The following is a 20,137-nucleotide window of genomic DNA, read 5'->3' as shown; positions in this document are numbered from 1 at the left end:
CCGTAATCCAATTCCGAAGATACCTGCTCACACATTTCACTTGGAAAACATTGTTAAATCATGTTTTTGAGGACCTTCGGAAGCCGAAGGCCCCCAACAATGAGCAACATTTCTCCTAGGCATATGATGAATGACATTTCTCCTAGACATATCTCTACCATGCATATAGGAAGAACTAGAAGCAATCATAGCATGAGAATTAAAAGCATCATAACTTCTATTAACATTCCTAGATTGTCTCCTATCATGATACATGAAAGCATGGTTCTTTTTAGCACTATTAGCCATAGGGGCCTTTCCTTTCTCCTTGGTGGAGATGGAAGCCTTATGGCTTGTTAAGTTCTTGACTTCCCTCTTGAAGCCAAGACCATCCTTAATTGAGGGATGTCTACCAATCGTGTAGGCATCCCTTGCAAATTTTATTTTATCAATTTCACTCTTGCTAGTCTTAAGTTGGGCATTAAGACTAGCCAATTCATCATTCAATTTAGAAATTGAAACTAGGTGTTCACTACAAGCATCAACATCAAAATCTTTACACCTATTACAAATTGTAACATGTTCTACACAAGATGTTGATTTATTTGCTACTTCTGACTTAGCATTCAAATCATCATTTATGCTCTTTAAGCTAGAAATAGAGTCATGGCATGTAGACAATTCACTAGAAATCATTTCATTCCTTTTAATTTCTAAAGCAAGGGATTTTTGTGCCTCTACAAACTTATCATGTTCTTCATACAAAAGATCCTCTTGCTTTTCTAATAACCTATTCTTATCATTCAAGGCATCAATTAATTCATTAATTTTATCAACCTTGGTTCTATCTAGGCCCTTGAATAAACATGAATAATCTATTTCATCATCATCACTAGACTCATTCTCACTTGAAGAAGCATAAGTAGTATTCTGAGTACATACCTTCTTCTCCTTCGCCATGAGGCATGTGTGACGCTCGTTGGGGAAGAGGGCCGATTTGTTGAAGGCGGTGGTGGCGAGTCCTTCGTTGTCGGAGTCGGACGACGAACAATCCGAGTCCCACTCCTTGCCAAGGTGTGCCTCGCCCTTAGCCTTCTTGTAAACTTTCTTCTTTTCCCTCTTGTTCCCTTGTTCCTGGTCACTATCATTATCGGGACAGTTAGCGATAAAATGACCAACCTTACCACATTTGAAGCATGAGCGCTTCCCTTTCGTCTTGTTCTTGTTAGGCTGCCCCTTGTGTCCCTTTAGCGCCGTCTTGAAGCGCTTGATGATGAGGGCCATCTCTTCATCATTGAGCCCAGCCACCTCAACTTGCGCCACCTTGCTAGGTAGCGCCTCCTTGCTACTCGTTGCCTTGAGAGCAACGGGTTGAGGCTCATGGATTGGACCATTCAACGCGTCGTCCACGTATCTCGCCTCCTTGATCATCATTCTCCCACTTACAAACTTCCCAAGTACTTCTTCGGGTGACATCTTGGTGTACCTAGGATTTTCACGAATATTATTCACAAGATGTGGATCAAGGACAGTAAAAGACCTTAGCATTAGGCGAACGACGTCGTGGTCCGTTCAACGTGTGCTTCCGTAGCTCCTTATTTTGTTGATGAGGGTCTTGAGCCGGTTGTATGTTTGGGTTGGCTCCTCTCCTCTTATCATTGCAAATCTCCCAAGCTCGCCCTCCACCAACTCCATCTTGGTGAGCATGGTAACGTCGTTCCCCTCATGTGAGATCCTGAGGGTGTCCCAGATCTGCTTGGCATTGTCCAAGCCGCTCACCTTATTGTACTCTTCCCTGCACAAAGATGCTAAAAGGACAGTAGTAGCTTGTGCATTTCTATGGATTTGTTCATTTATAAACATGGGACTATCCGAGCTATCAAATTTCATTCCACTCTCTACAATCTCCCATATGCTTGGATGGAGAGAGAACAAGTGACTACGCATTTTGTGACTCCAAAATCCGTAGTCCTCCCCATCAAACTGTGGAGGTTTGCCAAGAGGAATGGAAAGCAAATGTGTATTTGAACTATGTGGAATACGAGAATAATCGAAAGAGAAGTTTGAATTAACCGTCTTCCTTTTCTCGTAGTCGTTGTCGTTGTCCTTTTGGGAAGAGGAAGATTCGTCGCTGTCGTAGTAGATTATCTCCTTGATGCGCCTCGTCTTCTTCTTCTTCCCATCTTTTCGTTTGTGGCCCGAGCCCGAGTTGGTAGGCTTGTCATCTTTCGGCTCATTGACGAAGGACTCCTTCTCCTTATCATTGATCACAATCCCCTTGCCCTTAGGATCCATCTCTTCGGGCGGTTAGTCCCTTTCTTGAAGAGAACAGCTCTGATACCAATTGAGAGCACCTAGAGGGGGGGTGAATAGGTGATCCTGTAAAAACTTAAACTTAAAGCCACAAAAACTAAGGCCAAGTGGCTAGAGAGGAGTTCTTGCAAAACACAACAACCACAAGAGGATCAACACAGATAGACACAATAGTTTATCCCATGGTTCGGCCAAGTACAAAACTTGCCTACTCCACGTTGTGGCGTCCCAACGGACGAGGGTTGCAATCAACCCCTCTCAAGCGGTCCAAAGACCCACTTGAATACCATAGTGTTTTGCTTTGTTTACTATATCCCGCTCGCGAGGAATCTCCACAACTTGGAGTCTCTCGCCCTTACACTTTGATGTTCTCAAAGAAGCACGGAGTAAGGGAGGGATGAGCAACGCACACAAGACACAAAATCAGAGCGACAACACGCACACAAGTTGCAACAAGAGCTCACAACACAACCCGATGAGTTCACAACTCAAATAGAGCTCTAGTTGCTTTCACAAAGAATCAAATGCGTGGAATCGAAGTCTTGGTGCTTAGGAATGCTTAGAGAATAATTGGTGTTCTCCTCCATGCGCCTAGGGGTCCCTTTTATAGCCCCAAGGCAGCTAGGAGCCGTTGAGAGCATTCTAGGAAGGCAATTCTTGCCTTCAGTCGCCTGGCGCACCGGACAGTCCGGTGCACCACCGGACACTGTCCGGTGCACCACCGGACACTGTCCGGTGCGGATTTCTTTCCTTATTTAGCGAAGCCGACCGTTGCAGATGTAGAGCCGTTGGCGCACCGGACAGTCCGATGCACACCGGACAGTCCGATGCACACCGGACAGTCCGGTGCCCCTATCTAGCCGTTGGCTCGGCCACGTGTCCCGCGCGGATCGCGCGGCCGACCGTTGGCTCACCGGACAGTCCGGTGCACCACCGGGCAGTCCGGTGAATTATTGTCGTACGCCGTTAATCATCTCCCGAGAGCGAAGAGTTCGCCTGTGAATGACTCACCGGACAGTCCGGTGCACCACCGGACAGTCCGGTGATTTATAGCCGTACACCGCCGGCGAAGTCCCGAGAGCAGCAAGTTCGCTAGAGCCAGCCTGGCGCACCGGACACTGTCCGGTGCACCACCGGACAGTCCGGTGCACCCAGACTGAGCAGACTTTGGCTAAACAAAGCCATCTCTTTTCCAATTTGATTTCTCCTGTTTCCAGCACTTAGACACAATACATTAGTCCATAAAACAATGTACTAAGTCTAGAAACATACCTTTACTTTTGATTTGCACTTTGTCCATCACTTGGCATACTTTAATACTTAAGTACTTGTGTTGGCACTCAATCACCAAAATACTTAGAAATGGCCCAAGGGCACATTTCCCTTTCAGGTTCTTCATCCCCACATGAGCTAAACGGCGATGCCACAACCAGCCCATGCTAGTCTTAGCAATTAAGCATGTATCTAGACCGGCCTCCTCTTTTGCAAAATCAACTAAATAGAGTTTGTCGTCTAATACACCCTTAAAAGCTAATGAACCATCACTTCTTCTAAAGACAGACACATCTACATTTGTGAATAAGCAGTTATATCCCTTGTTACAAAGCTGACTCACAGACAACAAGTTATATCCAAGCGACTCAACTAAAAACACATTGGAAATGGAGTGCTCGGATGAAATAGCTATTTTTCCTAACCCTTTCACCTTGCCTTGATTCTCGTCACCGAATATGATTGAGTCTTGGGAATCTTTGTTCTTGACGTAGGAGGTGAACATCTTCTTCTCCCCCGTCATGTGGTTTGTGCATCCGCTGTCGATAATCCAGCTTGAACCCCTGGATTCATAAACCTGCAAGCAAATTTAGGCTTGGGTTTTAGGTACCCAACTCTTGTTGGGTCCTACAAGGTTAGTCACAATGGTCTTAGGGACCCAAATGCAAGTTTTATCTCCCTTGCATCTTGCCCCTAACTTCCTAGCAATCACCTTCTTATCCTTTCTACAAATAGCAAAGGAAGCATTGCAAGTATGAAAAATTGTAGAAGGTTCATTGTTTACTTTTCTAGGAATATGAACAACATTTCTTCTAGACATAGCATTTTTCTTAGCCAAATTTCTATCATGCATAATAGAAGAACTAGAAGCAAACATGGCATAGGAATCAAAAGCATCATAACTTCTATAAGCATTCCTAGAATGTCTCCTATCATGATACATGAAAGCATGGTTCTTTTGAGTACTACTAGCCATAGGGGCCTTCCCTTTCTCCTTGGCGGAGATGGAAGCCTTATGGCTTGTTAAGTTCTTGACTTCCCTCTTGAAGCCAAGACCATCCTTAATTGAGGGGTGTCTACCAATCGTGTAGGCATCCCTTGCAAATTTTATTTTGTCAAGTTCACTCTTGCTAGTCTTAAGTTGGGCAGTAAGACTAGCCACTTCATCATTCAATTTAGAAATTGAAACTAGGTGTTCACTACAAGCATCAACATTAAAATTTGTACACCTATTGCAAATTGCAACATGTTCTACACAAGATGTTGATTTATTAGCTACTTCTAACTTAGCATTTAAATCATCATTTATACTCTTTAAGCTAGAAATAGAGTCATGGCATGTAGACAATTCACAAGAGAGCATTTCATTCCTTTTAATTTCTAAAGCAAGGGATTTTTGTGCCTCTACAAACTTATCATGTTCTTCATACAATAGATCCTCTTGCTTTTCTAATAACCTATTCTTATCATTCAAGGCATCAATTAATTCATTAATCTTATCAACCTTAGTTCTATCTAGGCCCTTGAATAAACATGAATAGTCTATTTCATCATCGCTAGATTCTTCATCACTTGAGGAAGCGTAAGTACTAGTATCACGAGTGCTTACCTTCTTTTCCCTTGCCATGAGGCAGGTGTGATGCTCGTTGGGGAAGAGGAACGATTTGTTGAAGGCGGTGGCGGCGAGTCCTTCATTATCGGAGTCGGACGATGAACAATCCGAGTCCCACTCCTTGCCAAGGTGTGCCTCGCCCTTAGCCTTCTTGTACGTCTTCTTCTTTTCCCTCTTGTTCCCTTATTCCTGGTCACTATCATTATCGGGACAATTAGCGATAAAATGACCAATCTTACCGCACTTGAAGCATGAGCGCTTCCCCTTTGTCTTGTTCTTGTTGGGATGCCCCTTGCGACCCTTTAGCGTCGTCTTGAAACGCTTGATGATGAGGGCCGTTTCTTCATCATTAAGCCTGGCCGCCTCAACTTGCGCCACCTTGCTAGGTAGCGCCTCCTTGCTCCTCGTTGCTTTGAGAGCAATCGTTTGAGGTTCTTGGATTGGGCCATTCAACGCATCATCAACGTATCTAGCCTCCTTGATCATCATCCGCCCGCTTACGAACTTTCCAAGTATCTCCTCGGGTGACATCTTGGTGTACCTAGGATTCTCACGAATATTGTTCACAAGATGTGGATTGAGGACAGTAAAAGACCTTAGCATTAGGCGGACGACGTCGTGGTCCGTCCATCGTGTGCTTCCATAGCTCCTTATTTTGTTGACGAGGGTCTTGAGCTGGTTGTACGTTTGGGTTGGCTCCTCGCCCCTGATCATTGCAAATCTCCCAAGTTCGCCCTCCACCAACTCCATCTTGGTGAGCATGGTGACGTCGTTCCCCTCATGTGAGATCTTGAGGGTGTCCCAAATCTGCTTGCCGTTATCCAAGCCGCTCACCTTATGGTATTCGTCCCTGCACAATGAAGCTAGAAGAACAGTAGTAGCTTTGCATTTTTGTGAATTTGCTCATTAATGAACATGGGACTATCAGTACTATCAAATTTCATTCCACTCTCTACTATCTCCCATATGCTTGGATGGAGAGAGAACAAGTGACTACGCATTTTGTGACTCCAAAATTTGTAGTCCTCTCCATCAAAGTGAGGAGGTTTACCAAGTGGAATGGAGAGTAAATGTGCATTGGTACTTTGCGGAATACGAGAGTAATCAAAAGAAAAGTTCGAATTGACCGTTTTCTTTTTCTCGTAGTCGTTGTCGTCGTCCTTTTGGGAAGAGGAAGATTCGTCGCTGTCGTAGTAGACTATCTCCTTGATGCGCCTTGTTTTCTTCTTCTTCCCGTCTTTTCTTTTGTGGCCCGAGCCTGAGTCAGTAGGCTTGTCATCTTTTGGCTCGTTGACGAAGGACTCCTTCTCCTTATCATTGATCACAATCCCCTTGCCCTTAGGATCCATCTCTTCGGGCGATTAGTCCCTTCGCGAAGAGAATGGCTCTGATACCAATTGAGAGCACCAAGAGGGGGGTGAATAGGTGATCCTGTAAAAACTTGAAACTTAATCCCACAAAACTTGATTAGGAGTTAGCACAATAAAGCCAAGTGGCTAGAGAGGAGTTCTAGCAAAACACAATAACCACAAAGATATCAACACATAGAAGGCACAGTGGTTTATCCCGTGGTTCGGCCAAGTCCAACACTTGCCTACTCCACGTTGTGGCGTCCCAACGGACGAGGGTTGCACTCAACCCCTCTCAAGTGGTCCAAAGACCTACTTGAATACCACAGTGTTTTGCTTTCGCTTTACTATATCCCGCTTGCGAGGAATCTCCACAACTTGGAGCCTCTCGCCCTTACAAAGATGTTCACAAAGAAGCACGGAAGTAAGGATGGGATGAGCAACGCACACAAGACACAAAATCAGAGCAACACACGCACACAAGTCACAACACGAGCTCTCAACACAACTTAAAGAGTTCTCTACTCAAATGGAGCTCTAGTTGCTATCACAAAAGAATCGAATGCGCGAAATTGGATTCTTGGTGCTTAGGAATGCTTAGAGAATGCTTGATGTTCTCCTCCATGCGCCTAGGGGTCCCTTTTATAGCCCCAAGGCAGCTAGGAGCCGTTGAGAGCATTCCAGGAAGGCAATTCTTGTCTTCTGTCGCCTGGCGCACCGGACAGTCCGGTGCACCACCGGACACTGTCCGGTGCGAATTTCTTTCCTTCTGTGGCGCAGCCGATCGTTGGAGATCCAGAGCCGTTGGCGCACCGGACAGTCCGGTGCCCCCTTCTGACCGTTGGCTTGGCCACGCGTCGCGCGCGGATTAAGCGACCAACCATTGGTCCGGCCGACCATTGGCTCACCGGACAGTCCGGTGCACCACCGGACAGTCCGGTGATTTATAGTCGTACGCCGTTAATCGCTTCCCGAGAGCGACGACTTCGCCTGTGAATGGCTCACCAGACAGTCCGGTGCACCACCGGACAGTCCGGTGATTTATAGCTGTACGCCGTTAATCGCTTCCCGAGAGCGACCAGTTGACAGTCGCCAGCCTGGCGCACCGGACACTGTCCGGTGCACCACCGGACAGTCCGGTGCACCCAGACTGAGCTGACTTTGGCTGAAAGAAGCTATCTCCTTTCCAAAGAAATTTTTCCTGTTTCCAGCACTTAGACACAATACATTAGCTTTCAAAACAATGTACTAAGTCTTAGAAACATACCTTTACTCTTGATTTGCACTTTATCCATCAATTGGCTTAGATTAACACTTAGGCACTTGTGTTGGCACTCAATCACCAAAATACTTAGAAATGGCCCAAGGGCACATTTCCCTTTCAGTGAGGTGTACTGTGGCCTCTGAAGCTGGCTTCCTTTGTCGTCATTCTGACTGAAGCTGTGGATTGATTTGACATGCCTAGGGTGGATTCTTCCTCCAAAGCCCCTGGTTATCTCAGAGAATCTGTAAGCTTCCTCCCTTCTTTGGCGGAAGTCGTTGTCAGCCCGGATATACTCATCCATCTTCTGAAGCAGCTTCTCCAAAGTTTGTGGGGGCTTCCTGGCGAAGTATTGAGCCATTGGTTCTGGCCGAAGACCCTTGATCATGGCCTCGATGACAATTTCATTAGGCACTGTGGGCACTTGTGCCCTCAGCCGTAAGAACCTTCGGACATATGCCTGAAGGTATTCCTCATGGTCTTGCGTGCACTGGAACAAAGCCTGAGCTGTGACTGGCTTCGTTTGAAAGCCTTGGAAACTGGTAACCAGCATATCCTTGAGCTTCTGCCACGACGTGATTGTCCTTGGCCGAAGAGAAGAATACCATGTCTGGGCTACGTTCCGGACTGCCATGACGAAGGACTTTGCCATGACAGTTGCATTGCCTTCGTATGAGGATATCGTTGCCTCATAGCTCATCAAAAATTGCTTTGGGTCCGAGTGCCCATCATACATGGGTAGCTGGGGTGGCTTGTAGGATTCTGGCCATGGGATAGCCTGCAATTCTGCTGCCAAGGGAGAAGCATCTTCAAAAGTAAAGGTATCATGATTAAAATCATCATACCATCCATCTTCGTTGAATAAGCCCTCTTGACGAAGCTCCCTGTATTGAGGCCTTCGGTCTTGGTCATCTTGAGTAAGATGACACACTTCCTCAGTAGCTTCATTGATCTTCCTTTGAAGATCGGCCAGTCGAGCCATCTTCTCTTTTTTCCTTTGCAGTTGTTGATGGATGATTTCCATGTCCCTGATCTCTTGGTCCAACTCCTCCTCTTGAAATGTTGGAGTGGTGACCTTTCTCTTCTGGCTTCGAGCCTCTCAGAGAGAGAGAGTCTCCTGGTTTGTGTCTAGTGGCTGCAGTGCAGCAGCCCCTGGCGCTGTTGTCTTCTTCGGCGGCATAACGAAGGTCAGTGCTTTGCCGAAGGTTGTGGATGTGAGTACACCGGAGGTGGGCGCCAATGTTGGTGACTTGTTCTCAAATGCTTCGGCTTAAGAACAAGGCAACACAAAAATAGGTTAATATTTAATGCTCTTCGTCCTTTGAAGCATTATTTCTCTGAGGATATAATGATCTTCGGACGAAGGTTATGAAAGACGTACCTTCATCATTGCAACATAAATCAATGAAAGACGAGGCATATGAAACATAGTAACATGGATAATTACATGACATCATAATATATATTTTTTATATAATCAGGAATGAATAAGAGCGAAATCAAATTACATTTGTACTTTCGACTTGATTGAAGGCAAAGGTACCAGCGTGACGCACAAGCGAGTACAAGTCAGCGTGTCCAGTATGAGAGTACTGTTCATCTATTTATAGGCACAGGGCGTAGCCTGTGTAAAATTACATTCATGCCCTTTTTACTATTGACTTAATGACAATCCAACGAGGACTAGATAGCCTTTTTCCCTTTAAGTCGGTTCCCTTTTCTGTTGTTGAGCCGAAGTTTCCTTGCGTATAGCTTCGAAACTGGTTCATCCTTCGTCCTGACCCTGCTTTTCATATTGTGTACAGCTTTATCCCGAATCCAAAGGTTTCTGAACATATATTACACTTGGGAAACATTGTTAGTCATGTTTTTGAGAACCTTCGGAAGACGAAGGCCCCCAACAGATGGCATCTGCTAAACCCAGGCTAGAACCTGGGCAGCTTGACTATCACCGTTGCCACCTTGATTGTACCATCGACCGTAGCCACGACCACGACCATCGTAGCCACGGCCAGAGTTGTGCTGGCCGCGATCATTGTCCTGACGGGAGGTTGGAGCAGAGCCGTTGCTGTTGGAGTTGGTGCCGTCGATGTTCAGCAGCGTGGTGGGGGCAGTCTGGGACGGGCCAGATAGCTGCAGTGTTTGTTCGGCGACGATGAGTTGGTCCCATGCCTCCATAAAAGTTGGGAACATAGGCAGAGCTGGCAGCATTTGGCGAAGCACATGGTATTTGGGGTTGAGCCCACAGATTAGTTGGTGCACAAGAGCACGATCTTGCACCGGTTGGTCACAGTCCGCCAGTGCATCGGAGAGAGTTTTGAGGCGATGACAGTAAGCTGCAGCAGAGAGTTCTCCCTGGATGAGGCTATGGAGTTCTTGTTCAAAATGGACTGCACGACTTGCCTTGTTACCGAGAAAGAAGCATGTGATCTTATTCTAGACGCCATGAGCAGTGGTGATGTCGTCGTCCATCACAATGTCGAGGAGGTCGTCGGCGAGCGTGGCGTGGAGGTGGAGCCAAATGAGGACAGTAAGATCCTCTTGAAGCTAGGTGGGGTCGAGCGGCAATGCCGGGGAGCCATCAATGTGATGGGTGAGGCAGAACCGATCGAGAACGACCAAAAACAGACGGCGCCAACGGCGATACGCCGTGGAGAGCAGCATATCGAGCCGAATGTTGACGAGGCTAATAATATTGACAGATTGAGCAACATGGACGAAGGACGCAGTGGGTGTAGCGCCAGTGGGGGAGGAGTCAAGAGTCCCGGAACTGGCCATGGTAGGCGCAGTGGAAATGGGGAAGTGGTGGGTGGGAAGAGAGACGAGCAGAGGTGAAGGAGGATCTCAACCAGCTCTGATTACCATGAAAGCTGAGGCTCAAGTGTTGCATTTCATTCATTCAGAAGAACCATATATAGACCGAGTACAACAAAGGGCAGCCGTAGGCTTCTAATAGAAGTGCCGACATGCAAGGGGCAGTCGTTAGCCCACAACAGATGTGCTGACAAGCCAGGAGAAGAGGTTACACAAGATCCTAATAAGCTGGATCAGAACCTATACAGTTTGACTAAGCAAGATGTCCGATTGTCACCAAGTTTGATCCCTCTCGACCCCTCTGCCTTGTGGTGACCAGGGGTCGACCAACGGTGACTTTTCTAGAAAGGAGCCGTAAGGCAGGGGGTAAAACCAGCGTTTTACTCTGGGTGAGGCCACACATACTTAGTGGGGCCCGAGGCTGCCTGACTGTCACGTATTTATTGTGGTGGATGACGTGGAGGCGGTGATGGTCCCATATGTCATTATTCGGGCTACGCCGACCCCTGGCTTCCGTAGCCTGGGGCTTAGCGTGTGATGTCGTGTAGTACCTTGTGAGAAGTCTGCGCAGTCGGGCCTAGTCCGGTATACTAAACGCAAGATTTAAGTTCTCTCCCATTTCCATTCAACTTGTGAGTTAGGTAAACACGTCGCATGATTGAGCTAGCCAATACTACATGAGCCATAATAGGCACTTCTAAACAAATTGCACTTTCAATCACAAAATCTCATCAAGCCAAAGAACACAGATTAATATATAGTTAAAGAGTTAACATCGAAAAATAGTGGACATTTCTTTTTATACTTTCTTTTAAGAACCGGATTGGCAGTAAGCATCGGTTTGAGTACTGATGCGAACAAGAATGTTGCAACTTGCAAGGCAGCAAGACACTCACCACAGAGCCAAATCACTAAAAAATGTGGTTAAGAAAGAAGAAACTAGAATAACTGGACACGGTTTTAATAGTGCAAGTATGCCGCCAAATCTGGGGACAGGCCCTGGCCGCCGCCGCCGCCGCCGCCATCCGTTCTTTGCTAGTGCGACACTTGGGCATGCAGCTGACTCAACGGCGGCGGCGGAGGAGATGAATCCATTTTGTGCCCATCTATCTTCCTGTGTCTGTGTGGTTGCTAGCCTACAATCCTACATATAATGGGAATGGGAATGGGAATGGCGCGTCCTTGTCAGACCCCGGCGACTGGAACGCCATTGCGGCGCCGGTGCCGCTCCCGTGCTCACCGTTCGCATACTGCGGCACCAAAGTCGTGCTGGCCTGGTGCGTGCCGAATCCAATCGCGTCGGCCAGCTGCTGCTCCTGCAACAGCTGTTGCACCGTCGGCAGCTGCTTCTCCTGCAGCATCTGCTGCATCGTCGGCTGATGCCAGTACGGGTGGCCGTGGCCGGGGCCTTGCCACAGCGAGATGTCGAGCTCTGTCCCGGAGTACTGCGCCTCGGGGTGCTGCTGCTGCTGCGCGATCATTTCCTGCTCTCTGGCGAGCGCCGCCGCGGCGACCAGATTCCTGACCATTTCCTGCTTCCTGGCCAGCTCTGCCATGGCGAACAACTCCTGCGCTTGCAGGATATCCTGGGTTGACCAGTCCGGGTGGTCGTTACCAAGGGTGATGGCGAGCTCTTCCTGGGCGTACCGCGCCTCGGCTTGCCACGCTATGATCTCAGCAAACTCCGGCGTGGACGACGCTTCCTCCATCTGCTCCAGCATCTCCTGGACCTGGAGCCACGCAGCAGCGTCCGGGCTCTGCTGGTGCGTCATCGTCGTCACGTCCTGCTCCCACGCGATCCCCGTCACCGCGTCCCACTGCCCCATCCCTGTCGCCACGCCCTGCTGCTTCCTGATCGTTTCCTGCTTTCCCGCCTGCTCTAGCAGGGCGGCCAACTCCTGCAGCATCGCCTCGGTTTCGCCGTCCAGGTGGCCGTTTCCAAGGGCGATGTCGAGCCCTTGCTGAGCGTGCTGCTGCTGCGTCATCTCCCGGGGGTTCATGTCGTCATCCACTCCGGCAACCTGCCCCGCGGCGGCCACCTGCTGGTGCTGGTGCTGGTGCATGTCCGGATGGCCGTACCCGTACCCCAGTGCGACCTCCGTGTCATCGTATTGTGCGGCGACGTTATCCAACTGACGAGCGCCGCCCGCGGACATCAACCCCGCCGCCGCGACCTGATGCTGCTGCAGTAGCAGCAACAGCAGCATGTCCTGCTCGCTCGCCACCTGCGACGCGGCAGCCGGCTGCTGCGCCTCAGGCATACGCTGGAGCCATGGCGACGCGTGGGGCACCGCCGCAGGGTCGTGGTCGTGGTACGGCTGCGCCGAGGCGAATTGCTGCGACATGATGCCCATCCCCGTAGCAAACTCCGCCGTGCAGGCTTCCTCCATCGGCTGCGGCATCTCCTGGTGGCCGCCAGGCCCGCCACGAATCCCGGCATACTGCGGGGCGGGGTATTGGTGCTGCCACGCAGCGGCCGGGGCCTGCTGCATCATCGTCAGTAGGTCATGTTCCCTCGCGCCCCCCGCCGCCGCGTCCCAGTACTGCCCCATCTCTGTTTTCTGGATGATCTGCTGCTTTCTGTTTCTGGAGAGCTCTGCCATATCCAACAACTCCTGCAGCTGCAGAATCTCCTGGGATAGCTCGGCCGGGTGGCCGTGCCCAAGGATGATGCCGTGCTCATTCTCGGCGTCTTGCGTCACAAGGTGCTGCTGCTCGCCCGTCGTCGCCCCCCAACCGCCCAGCAGCCTGTAGTCCTGCTCGTGCTGCAGCGCGGCGTCGACCTGCGCCTGCGCCTGCGCCTCCAGCCCTGCGGCAGCAACGTCGACCGGCTCGGACGCGACCTCGGCGTCGAACTCCTCCCGCGCATCGTCGACCTGCTCCCTGTACTTGTCGTTCACCTCCTGGTCCTGGAGGATGCAGAGGTAGGAGACGCGGTCGAAGGTGGGGTCCCGCGCCCACGCCCTGGCCTCTTCGACGAGCGTGTCCACGGCGAGCCGCCTCTGCTCGGGGAGTCCGATGTCCTCGGGCATCTTGGACACGTTGCTGGCGCCGAAGACGCCGTGCACGGCGGCGAACTCCTCCGCCGAGAAGTAGGCCGCGAAGACGCAGCGCGGCACGCATCTGCACCGGAGCGTCCTGCACGCCCCGCATGGCGCCCCCGCCACAGCGCCCCCGTCCGCCGGCATCTCCTTCGCGCAGCGCAGCGCAGGGTGACGCCTGGCGCTGGGCTGGAGCAGTGCAACTGTGCAAGTGGGGAGGTGTTGTTCGTCCTCGTTGGGAACAGAGAAAAACAGAAAGTCGTTTGGGATGGAATCCTCGGTCAGGTGGCTGGCTGTGGGTCCCACGGCCAAAAGGGATAGTTGAGCGTCTCTGGGCACTGGGCCCAGGTTAGTTACGGGTGCGGTAAAAAAAACGTGGATTTCAATCTTCGATTCATAGATCGTACTAACAACTCGGATTGTCGAAAATTAAACACGATATGTCTCCTGCCTTCGAAGCAAAAGTAGTTGATGGTAGAACATGCATGGTGGCCACGGAGTCGAGGATTTGAAATCAAAGAACAACTGCCTCATTCTTAGTTTGCTGCACAGGTTGTTCACTTCAGAGCACTCCTCCTGGCCTGGGCTCGCTGGATACGCGAGCACGTGTGCATGGCAACTCTTCATGGTAGTGTGTCCGGTGACCACTGGGAAACGATCCACACTCTGCTGCCCCTCTACCGATCCATCACAAGCTAGCTGTTCAGTTCATGACGGCAGTTCTACTGCTTTCTGCTATGATGCATGCCACGGGGAGGACGATCTCGCTACAAGATTTCCAGCCTTGTATAGTCAGAGTCAGAGATCAGCGTCCGATCAGTCATGGATACAAGTATCTGACTCTCACCTGGTTCCCCGCCTCAGCCCCCAAGCAGCTGAAGAACGGGGCTGCCTGCGGATGTCTCTGAGCACCCTCGAGTTGACGAACTCGCCAGATGCTCGGTCTTGCCCGATCATCCACAGAAATGGGAAGCTCCTCACCGTGTTAGGGTTCGGATGGCTGCTTTACTTCGTGTGTTCGATCGCCCTTTCCTCCTTCATGTTTCGTGCCGCGAGCTGTAGACGGACGATGGCTGTCAGGCAACGTTTTGGGCCATATTTACTGGACCGTAGTGCCCGGGCTAGCCGGGCTATGCCTCCGCCACTGATTCTGATGTTCTCGCAATAAACCAGATCAAGAGTAGAAACACAACTTTATCCTTAGTGTTTAAATTAGAATAAATTTATAGTTATCAAGGACACAATTGTAATTTCGTCTGAACTGTGTCACATGTCTATAAATAGATGAACAGTAACATATATTATTCACGTGATCATTGAAGAGAGTAATTAGAGAAAGTCCAAAGTGCAATCTCAGTTATTCATTCTCATAAAGGTATTCTTCTATTTCCCTTCGCACGGAGCCGAAGATACAAATGTATTCATTTGTTTTTGTATTATTCAAAGTATGATCTTATAACATATATAAATAAAAGAAAGGAAGAGTTAATCTCTTATCATTTACTCACCATTTTAACATGAACACCTTTGTCATATTATAAACTTTCACTTATGAACAACCTTCAACGAAGGATTGATTGGAGGCGAAATTACATACCCACTATCACCTTTGTCCAAGAACTATTATCTTCAAAATAAGATAATGCTTCGAATGACGAAGATTCTTAATGTTTAATTAATATTATGTTGCCTTATTTTTAATTGATAGCAATTGAAAACAAGTAACCAATAGTGGCGTATCCAGAATTTTACTATAGGGTATGCCAGCTAAAATTTACATATACATTTGATCAAATTATTTTGACCAAACCATTCGATAATTCAGTGATAGTTTAAAATTTGAACATTATTAGATATGCATACACTAAATTACACAATAAATTTTATTTTAACCTCAAACTTAAAAATCAAGTTAAAATATTCTTGAACTATAAATGGGCCCATCATCAAAGGTTTTTGGCAATATCCTCATGAACCTCCCATGTTCAGGACATGTTTGAAACCTCTAGAGGTAATATAGAGCCAGCTAACAAATTATCATCCGGAATAGGTCAGCTAATTATTAGTGGAGGTTGTTTAGAACCTCTAGATAATAGATTCACTGAACTACCAGTTTTCTATAGTACCCCTGTGTCGAGTGAAGACTGAGGGCTGCGTTAAAAGGATAAGGGGCACACATTTTAGCTAATTTTAGTTGTTCTAACCCAACTAATAAATTAATTGTTAGTTGGGGTCCAACTAATAATTAGCCTAGGCTAGTGGTTGTTTGAAATCTATATAGCTAATTTTAGTCCCTAACAATTATATCTAGAGGACATGGCCTTCATATCATGCATGCTCCATATTGTGTAGTCCTTCATAGACCCTTTGATAATCAAGTGACATTAAATCTGCTTCAAGTATCGTGCTTATTAAATTGCTTGAGATTTTTGTAAATTCTGCATGGACAAAATACAGGCTTTTGATCGTCCGGATTATGTTAAGAATAATCTTTTGGTAAGCATTATGAAGGTGCTAATGCACATCAAGTACCGTATATCCGCAAATGTTAGACTGTGCATCCACTTTTGACCCAACGTTGCACAGAAAAAAATTGTTGTAATTCATGCCACATACAAATGATGAGACTACTTATATAAAAATAAAATTGAAGCCTTACTGAATAACAATTGCAGCTCAACATTGCTTGGTATCACATGAATGTGCTCATTAAAAATAAGATATACAACACCAATTTACACGGTTCCACGGTTATCGTCGGTCACCTTCCCCTTTCCACTTTATTCAAAAAGAGGGTAAAATTATAAGTAGAGGTTCGAACCTTAGTTGTTGGCTTTACATTTACATCCACCTAACCAACAAAACATATACTTTTTTATTTTTTGAAATAAAGTCTACGCATATGATACGTGGAAACCGTAGCGATGCACATACATCTCACTAGTAAAAATAAAAAGAAGAGTCTTCGTGAATAATAACAATGTAGGTCAAAATAATGGAACACTAGAGATTAGTGACGGTTCTTGGATTTTTTGCGATTCTTAATTTGCTGAGTGTTTTTTTTCGAGTGTTTTTTAACATTTGGTAAAGTCTTTATCGAGTGTCCGGAAAAAAAGTACTCGGTAAAGAACCATTTGCTTTAAAATATTTGTCAAGTGTTATTTGTCAAGTATAACATTTGGCAAAGGTTTTACCAAATGTAAAAAGGGTATAGGACAGTCGACAAAGAATGTTGTAGTGTCAAGTACCGTATGTCCACAAATGTTAGACCGTGCATTCACTTTTGACCCAACGGTGCACAAAAAATTTAGTTCTAATTCATGCCACATAAAAATGATAAACTACTTATATAAAAATAAAATTGCAGCCTTCCTGAATAACAATTGTAGCTCAACATTGCTAGGTATCACATGAATGTGCTCATTAAAAATAAGATTGGTGTACTATTTTTGGAGAACATTTATTCTACTAACTTCATCCATCATAAAACGGAGATTATAATTATATCTCTACTATATAAAACACCAATTTGCACGGTGGGTCACCTTCTCCTTTTCGCTTTATTCGAAAAAGGTAAAATTATAAGAGAGGCTTCAGATTGATCATATTAAGGCTGCTGCAGAACAATTAAGGGCTGCAAATGAGGCAAAAAAAATATAGAGGCAATTGAAAGCGAGGTACAAATGAAAAGAATGTTAGTGGAAGAGAGGATTGTGACAATGAACATCGGTTCAACGTGTGAGCATCTTCAGCAGTTCTACAAGACATTACAAAAAGATATTATTGCTCGTCGTGTTGCTAAACGAGCCACCAACTTGCATTAGGGCGTGTACAGTGGTGTTTAATGTGGGGGCTCTTAAGGTGTTTTAGGGGCTTATTTGCAAAAAAAATCTTAGAGCCGTCTCTCCGTGAAGAGACGCCTCTGGCTCGTAAACCAAGTAACAACAGACGTCTCACTTTCCACTGTACGAATTTGTCGTCTGTTCTATCGATCTGATGCTATACAAATACATTTAATTCTGTATTTATTAATAGACTACGTTTATAGACACTCCATTGTACAATAGAGTCTCTTAGTTGTCTCCTGTGCTTGGAGAACCGTTTTGATGTCTCTTCACTGTACATGCCCTTAGGCGTGAGTACTTGGAACTTTCAACTTGCTGTATTGATTCCCGGCATTAGTACTGTTGCCTGGCCTCTTTTATTTATAGGGTCATTTGCACACCTACAGATGCAAGCTTCAACAACGAGGAGACAACCGACAGACGCTTTATTGGTTAATTAGAGAACCTCAGAACCATATGCATCGTGTTTTATTGAACCAACTAGTTTTGTTTTAGTTGTTTAGAGAACCAAATGCACCATGTTTTAGCACAAGACCAGTTGTTTCAATTGATAAGTGAATAACCTGCACCTGGTGCTTTCAACAGATAGTTGCATCGATTGTGTTTGGTGAACATGGTGAAACCAAGCAGACAGGTGAATTAGGTTCAGAAAGTTCAGGCTAGTCCATATTTTTAGTACAACCAATAGAAGAACGTGAGCAAGCACTGTTGTGTTCCGCCCGGACGTCTAGCACGCAGGAAGTGTAGTTTTTCCTGCTTTATTTTTAGTGGCGGTGAATGATTCAGAACACGAGCTTGTACTCCGGCCTGGTGGACAAGTTCGCAATCGTGGAGCCCGCGACCTGCTGTGGCGGCGTGACATTAGTGTAGAGGTGCGCCGGCAGCCTGGGCTCCGCGACGGCGACGAGCGGAACCTTCCGGCGCGTGGAAAGCCCAAATAGCTCCTCCATGCTCACATCCTCCGGCGCCATACCGTCCGGCAGCCGCCACGCGAACCCGTGCACCAGGTTCGCCACGCCAGCGGTCACCAGCTTCATCGCGAGGCCGTGCGCGGGGCACATCCGCCGCCCGGCCCCGAACGGCAGCAGCTCAAAGTGCGCGCCGCGCACGTCGACGCTGGCGCCGGAGCTGCCGTTCAAGAACCGCTCCGGCCGGAACGCGTCAGGCGCGTCAGGCCATGACGCGGGGTCGCGAGCGATGGCCCACACGTTCACCAGCACGCGCGCACCGGCGGGGACGTCGTAGCCGGCCACCACCGTGTGCTCGCGGGCGTGGTGCGGGACGAGGAGCGGGCCGACCGGGTGCAGCCGCATCGTCTCCTTCACGACGGCGTCGATGTAGGGGAGGTCCGGGAGGTCGCGCTCTGTGACCCAGCGGCCGTGCCCAATCACGCGGTCGAGCTCGGCGGTGGCAGCCCGCAAGGCGTCCGGCCGGCGGAGGAGCTCCGACATGGCCCACTCGATCGTGACCGCCGAGCTCTCCGTGCCGCCGGCGACGATGTCCTGGACGAACGCTTTCACGCCGTCGCGCGTGAGCCTGCTGGCCTCCGTCGTCTCCGGCCTGTCCTCGTCCTCCTCGACCAGCCGCAGCAGCACGTCGACCAGGTCATCGTCCGCCGCGGAGTCGCCGGCGCCGGGTCGGCCTCGCTCCCGCCGCGTCTTCTTGTGGTCGTGGTCGTCGAGGATCTGCTCGAAGAAGCGGTCGTACTGCGCGCGGAGGCGCTTCATCCGGCGGACGCAGCCCTGCAGGTCGAGCCAGCCCAGCCACGGGACCCACTCGCCGACGTTGCTGACCGCGCCGGTGACCGCGAACGCCTCGTCCAGCGTGCGCCGGAACGCCTCGCCCTCGGGGCTACCGTAGCAGCCCGACCACTTCTCCCCGACCGCCATGCGGAGGATGTTCCGCAGCGTGGCGCCCGCCACGTGCTCCCTGACCGCGACGGCGCCGCGGCCGGCGCACTCGAACAGGCCGCGCGCGAGCGCGCGCATCTCCTGGGCGCGGACGCGCTCGAACGAGTCCACGCGGCGCGCGGAGAAGAGCTCGGTGGCGCAGAGCTTGCGCGCCATGCGCCAGTAGGCGCCGTACGGGGTGTGCACGATGCCGAGGTAGCCGTAGGAGGCGACCTCGCCGGCGGCCGTGCGCGGCCGGTCGGCGAAGGCGAGGTCGTGGACCTTGAGGACAAGCCGGGCGGTGTCCGCCGACGAGGCCACCACCGCGTGGTAGGAGCCGAGGCGCAGGTGCATGAGCGGGCCGTGGCGCGCCGCTAGCGCGGCCAGCGCTCGGTGCGGCGGAAGCGCGCCTGCCAGTGCGCCGAGGCTTCCGATCACCGGCCATCCTCGCGGGCCAGGTGGAAGGTTCAGAGGCTTAGACCTGCCTCTCGGAGAGGATATATACCTGAGGACGACGTAGACGGCCAAGATGACCGCCAATGCCACGGCCGCAGACATTGGTGGTGGCGTAGTGTACAACGGAGGTGTTTCGTGGTGCATATAAAGAGAAATATGAGGTACACAGTGGTCATGCTGCTTATTGGTCAATCGTGAAATCGACTGAAACAGACTGGTGCACTACAAAAACAGACTGCTTTCACGGTTGGCAGCTTGTACAGAAATAGAAGAAGTTCATGTAGAAGCCTAGAAACGGATGGTGGT

At 49.1% G+C, this 20,137-nt stretch overlaps 2 protein-coding genes across 2 annotated transcripts; both read right to left on the bottom strand.

Moving 5' to 3' along the window:
• Window positions 1-11,731: 11,731 nt before the first annotated feature.
• Window positions 11,732-14,032, bottom strand: LOC107161152 (uncharacterized). Its single transcript, NM_001319219.1, has one exon. The coding sequence runs from the start codon at window positions 13,786-13,788 to the stop codon at window positions 11,737-11,739; it is 2,052 nt and encodes a 683-aa protein (NP_001306148.1). The 5' UTR covers window positions 13,789-14,032; the 3' UTR covers window positions 11,732-11,736.
• Window positions 14,033-18,008: 3,976 nt separating this feature from the next.
• CYP92C6 (Trimethyltridecatetraene synthase) lies at window positions 18,009-19,950 on the bottom strand. The gene has a single exon (NM_001152916.2). The coding sequence runs from the start codon at window positions 19,931-19,933 to the stop codon at window positions 18,269-18,271; it is 1,665 nt and encodes a 554-aa protein (NP_001146388.2). The 5' UTR covers window positions 19,934-19,950; the 3' UTR covers window positions 18,009-18,268.
• Window positions 19,951-20,137: the final 187 nt, after the last annotated feature.

This window comes from Zea mays, chromosome 2 (genome assembly GCF_902167145.1).
Source record: "Zea mays cultivar B73 chromosome 2, Zm-B73-REFERENCE-NAM-5.0, whole genome shotgun sequence".
NCBI classification, from domain to species: Eukaryota; Viridiplantae; Streptophyta; class Magnoliopsida; order Poales; family Poaceae; genus Zea; species Zea mays.
Note: the sequence above shows the minus strand (reverse complement) of the source record. Positions and strands in the feature narration are given on the sequence as shown.